Raw genomic sequence first — 5,996 nt, 5'->3', positions numbered from 1 at the left:
ATAAGTCAATTTATTTTTTTTATTTAAAGCATTAATTTTGAATTGTTATGTCATGCTAGCATGGAAAGCGGACGTTAAACGATGATGATGATGATGTCACCCCGCCGCCCCAGCTTTATATTGTCGTCTGAAGTGTTTCACAAAATACCTGCAGAATTTCCTTATGACTTTTGTTCAGATATTACTGCGGTCGAATTTGTCTCTCGTCTTTTCGGGTCCGATAAAATCAAACACCAGTCGAGTATTAAGTCGATTTAATATTTTTTATAAAGTATCCTAGATGTGATTAGACCTACAATAGAAGACTAAGATTATCACTGGTAGTTGGTTTATCGATCCCGGAGGGATGGAAGTAATTTGATTTGGGGATAATTTGAACTCAAAAAGTTCAAGGTGTTGGAACAGGAAAAGTTCCGATACTTAAGGACTTTGTTCCGTTCGGCTAGGGAAGCAGTGACCCTCCCATTTACCGCAACATCCAGGATGTGGAAGGGAGCAAAGGAGTCACAGACTGTGGCGTCCCAGATGAGGCACTAACCTCTTACCTTGTCTCTTTCCATAACTTCTGGATAATCCCGCTGGCTCCAGAACCAAGGGGATATTAACCCGAGCCAGGGCCCTCTTAATGATTAAGGTTAGCTTGATGCGACGAGCGAAATGACAAGGACTTAGACGGCAAGACAAACCGTGAAGGCCTGTAGAGTCGAGGGGCCTACCACAGAGACATCTCAGTCCCTACAGACGTCGGCTCACACTCTAGTACAATGGAGATGCGGAGCCCATCTAGAATGAGTAGACCGCCAATGTTGGCCATCAATGCCCCCGCCCCCAATAATTTCGCAGAAAGTAGGAGACACTTTGAAAATTGATCAGATTGATCAAAGAGAGAATTGACAGTGGCGCAGATTTCCTCATACTCTCTACTTCTGTCTATTCTCAACTGTATCAGGAACTGACAAACCCAGCTCGCTCCACTGTAACAGAGCTTCGTCCATTTCCCTGTTGGAAAGGAGAAATGTTACCTACCAAAGAGGAGCAAGCGTGGATAGAGTAAAGAAAACAAGGAAGATAAGAGACGAGCACTTACACAAACCTAGACCCACAAACCAAATTGACAAAGCAACCTGGTCGCGGGACGCTGGAGAGTCTGACATTGGCCACGCAATCGAGTTTCCTGAAGATTAGGTCGTCAAATCATTGGAAAGACGACGAGAATCTATAAGAGGGACTAACTCTGAGAAAATGCAATAACCTAAGAATCGACAAGTAACGCTTAAGTAAAAAAAACTTGAGGGGTTCAATTACTTCAAGGCTAAATGCGTTCCAGCCATTTTATTCCTAGGGTTACTTTATCTAGGACTACTTCATCTAATGTGTTAGCAATATTCTATGACGGCAGGGTGTATGATTTAGTTGATATTTCTAACAGATCGAGAACCATGTAAACTTTTTCAGTGGCTTGTTATTGACATAGCTACAGATTGACGCACTTGTTTCATCATCACTTTCTGGAAAATGCTTTTTTTTTTTCTTAAAAAAAAAAATGAAATTTTGTAAATGTATTTTTGAGAGTATAGATAACTATGTTGATATCTCGGTCTGACTTGATCACGTAAATGTATGTAAGGAATTACTTATACCAGAAAAATGTATGCAAGAGATTGTGGTTAGAGTGTTGCACCCTCGATCGAGCGATCGTGGGTTCGATACCCGGATCGGGCCGCGCGTTGTATTCTTGCACAAAACACTTCACTGGGATAGAGCCATAATCGTTGGCGCGTCGGCAGAGATGCTTTACGGTATAGCTTCCTGCTCTCTGCTTTCTGAGTTCAAATCCCACCTGACTAGAGAAGGCAACGGTAAATCATTCCCGCATTCATCCTAAGTTTAGTCATGGTGGCTGAAGTTTCAGTAATGTACTTAACGGCGACAGGGGAGGGTACGGGCCGCGAAATTTTTTTTCCCACAAGAGTTCTGGACCCAGTTATGAACTCATTTGCAGTCAGAGCTCAACTATCAAAGTAATTTATGAACGCATAACAAGTGATGGGCGATAAGATAAGATCACTTGGGTAAGGAATTGTAACGGTTATAGTAGAAAGGTTACTAATTGTAACGGTTATGGATTGAACGATGAAAGACATTTTTTATAAGAAATATTTATTTTTACCGTTACATTCTATGTTGCCATAGGCCAGTGTAATAGTATATAAAACATGCAAGGTTCAGAATTTAGGCCTGTATCTGTATGTACCTTTTTTATAGTAGTAATTGTATAGAGAGAGAGATGGTAGGGTTATGATGTGGGCGACGTTGTCTCGCAGTGGCTGACAGTGTCAGCCAGGCTTCATTCTCCATGAGTCGTCCAGTGGCCACTGGTGACTAAAAAGAGGAAAGAGTTGTTACCTGCTACGTTCGCATTTGTGAATAAATAACCGTGAGAGAGGTGGTTTCACTACAGAATGACCATGCTTCTCTCTTCTAATAATGCATGTTGTTCTTTTTCTTGTTTCAACCATGGCTGGCTCTGCGCAATTATTTATGTTGTTGTTTAATTTGTAAAACAATAAGGGGACAGGGTTGCTCGCACATCACCCTCTACCCATATTTTTCCCATTCACATCTTCACCATATGGGACCCTAACAAAATCATCCGATAATAGGTATAGATGCAAATCTAATTACTTGTCTTCTAAAATCAGGCATAACTTGGCGATCGGTCGACTTACAATACCGTTCTTCGTCTTGAATTTACTTAGTAGAGTGTGTTTTACCAAGAGATTGGTTGTTTTTAACACATTCACGAATGTTATGTTGTGCTTTGCATCTCGGCATAATCTGAGAGCTGAACGGATCTGATCCTTCCTTATCTGCATGGCTGCCTCTGCGTAGTTGTTTGTATACAACAAAGTCAAAGTGAGCTCTGATAGGCTGTATGCAAATGAGTTCATTACTGGAATCCAGAACTCTCGTGGGGAAAAATAATTCGCATACGGGCCCTCCCAGGTTGTATAGAGAGTGTTGGAGAAGGTTCGCGTGCACAGGACTTGCCAAGGGGCAGACCACAGCTAAACTAGATGTAAGGGATTACAACATGCAGTGTGTCTTTTCTTCTTTTTATAGATATAGTAGGGCAATATGGAACTGATTCGAATGAGAGTTGGTTGATATTTCTGGTAGGTCGCGTAATCACACAAAGCTACTCTTGTTGACTTCATACACATGTTAAGTTGAAGCAGAAAGGTGGTGTTCCTTTCAGTCGTCGAAGCACGTTAAACGTAGGAAATTTCATCGGTATCACTCAAAAATGTTTCGTGAAGAAAAGAATTGAATTTTAAAGATTATTTCTGAGGAGGGTGATTTAATCAAGTACAAGCTAACAGCATTGGATCAACAAGATAAACACCGCTAGTATCAGTAGAATGGTAGGGTTTTCTGTACTGCAGGATTAAGTCTTTTGGCGGATCCACTTTAAAGAAACATTGTAAACCGGAGAACAATGACCAGTGGCCATGGCTGACTGCTAAAGCGTCTCAAGTGACACCCAAACGACTGGCATAAGTTAAGGGAACTTGATATGTTAGAGTAAGTTTTTGCACCCATTCTCACATTTCCAGGTCGATCGGCCCCATTGCACCCAGCTTAAGTAGCACCGTACCACAAAGTTATATTTTAATATTGATAGTAGAAGGTAACTGTTGTCGGTGTTAGTTTCTTTTTAAGCTCCTATATTTTATTAGTATATCATTTACAACTTCTGTAAGTATATATTAAAAAAACGTCAATCTGAGAAAATTTGCTTTTACTAAACATTTATCTTAATTCCGTTCGCAACTTGGATATGCCTTAAAGAAATATGTTAGCTTTTTGTGATTGCTTTCTGTTGCTACACATTTTAACTTCTTACCATCTTAGCTCATAACTATCCTGATCTAGTGGATCAAAGGCATTCTAGCCATGATCATCTCATTCTTTTTGGTGTATGTAGGAATATGTCAGCTATTGCATGCACCATGTCCTTTATATAAGATGATAACGGGTTTAAAGGAGATTTGGCAAGTATTTCTAGCAAGTCGAGCGACCACGAAGAGGCAAGCTCACTAACTGTAGAAGGGGTCCAAAAGTCCGTAGGTATTCAAACAATCAAAAGCTACTCATGAATATCCTACCGAGTCATCATTTTGTTATCTTGCCTCCTTTGCTTGAGCGACCTCCGCCACAACTACTTCCACAAGCTACCTAACAGCAGTATGATCGATAAGAACAGTAGTTATTTCTAGACTGCGGATGGAATTAGTGTCTTCTATTTAAAATTATTTCCATTATTTCCATCCATACAAATGATACGGTGTTATACTGTGAGACCGGAAGTAACACGGATGTTAGCTCTTAGTGTTAAAACAACATTATGTAACAAAAAGAAAACAGAAACCTCGATATTCAAGAAAGAAGGTAGGAACATTGTTTGAATCGCATCATATACTCGAACTTGAGAGATTATATTTCTCATATTACGAAAATTTTCACGTGAGAAGCTGAGAATAACTCGATGAATTACTAGAGTTAGTTACCTTTTTGGAAAACAATAACGAGCCAACGATAGATTCTCCACGCGATCGCTCGAAACAACAACCAAATTACCTTAAAGTTATATTCTGTTGTTTGGTACTACTAAAGCAGCGCGGACCCGAACGCGCTAGCTAGTCTTGAGTGGTCGATCCTAACCCTAACCCTATCACTAACCCTAACCCTAACCCTATCCCTAACCTTAACCCTAACCCTAACCCGCGTGTGCAAATGAATACGTTTTTTGGTAAGTACACCCCCACGTGGTTCACTAAGAAAAAAATAAAACCTCGGAAAATCTACCTTTTTTGTTTTTTAACCCCAAAATAATGTCCTAGAGAGTTTAGCGCTCCTCATTTGAACACAAGGTCACAGACTGGGTTAATGGCAATTACTAGTTCGAGACAAACTACCCAAATTGAGGTGGGTCTATGTGCTTGTGTGTTTTATAAGTCGTTAATTGTGCGTAAATGTGTGTAATATATGTCTTCGATATAATTTTAAAACATACATGTTTGTTATAGACCACCGCAAACGAATGTACCATGATATGCCATTAACCAACCGGAGCGAAGTGTTCATACCTTTCAGAGTGTGTAAATTACGATTATATTGGGGTTTAATGTAAAAAAAAACCTCAACTTAGTGGGCATGCACAGATACAAACTGACACAACAATTTTTCTAAATTTCAAGTTTTATTTTGCAGATATATTGGGGTTGGGGCACATATGTGAAGTTAATCCTGCAACATACCTATAACGTGTGTGCCTCCCCCTGACTTTATTTCCTCATAACTTCCAGAAAAAATGGATATTTTTTAATGAAACCTTCTACAAATACGCTTTAGATGGTATAGAATCCCATTATATTGGAATTTGTTGTGAAAAAAAAAATTTTCCGTACGTGGGGAGAGGGTTTCAGAAAATTCACACAAGGTACCTTTCTTTTCTCAATTTTTAGAAAAATGGGGGCTAATGCAGTTTCGCACCTCTCCTTAAAAAATGCATTTTTTTTGAAAAAATGTTTTCGGATGCCCTACGTTTTAGATGTCGGAGATTATATATATATATATAAAAGAAAGAAATTGCACACATACATACTGACACATCACATACATCTACAAAATGAAACTTGAAATTTCGAAGAAAATTGTGATGTGTTAGTGTGCATGCTAACCGTTTATTTATTTATTTTTACTACATCAGATTTCAATATAATCGTACTTTACGCACTCTGAAAGGTATTTGTAGAAATTTTCATTTAAAATACCTCATTTTCCCCGAAAATTATGAGGAAACAAAGCCGTTTCGGTCAATATAAAGATCTTCACTCGTAAAAAATTTTAAAATAAATAAACAAATAAACCAGCCTGCTGGGTGTTAACAAGTATGTAGAAAACGAATATGAAAAAAAAAAATTGCGTTAACG

The 5,996-nt window shown here is 39.0% G+C and overlaps 1 protein-coding gene across 5 annotated transcripts in view; it reads left to right on the top strand.

Moving 5' to 3' along the window:
- Nucleotides 1–2,935: 2,935 nt before the first annotated feature.
- LOC106881147 (mpv17-like protein 2) overlaps nt 2,936–5,996 on the top strand; it is an 8,029-nt gene continuing 4,968 nt past the window's right edge. The window contains exon 1 of one of the 5 annotated variants that reach the window (XM_014931430.2): nt 2,936–3,079. In XM_014931430.2, coding sequence (XP_014786916.2) covers nt 2,936–3,079 — 144 coding nt within the window. The other 4 variants (XM_014931428.2, XM_014931427.2, XM_014931429.2 and 1 more) reach the window with 4 other exon arrangements.

This window comes from Octopus bimaculoides, chromosome 4, assembly GCF_001194135.2.
Source record: "Octopus bimaculoides isolate UCB-OBI-ISO-001 chromosome 4, ASM119413v2, whole genome shotgun sequence".
Classification (NCBI taxonomy): domain Eukaryota; kingdom Metazoa; phylum Mollusca; class Cephalopoda; order Octopoda; family Octopodidae; genus Octopus; species Octopus bimaculoides.
This window is presented reverse-complemented; position numbering and strand designations above follow the sequence as displayed.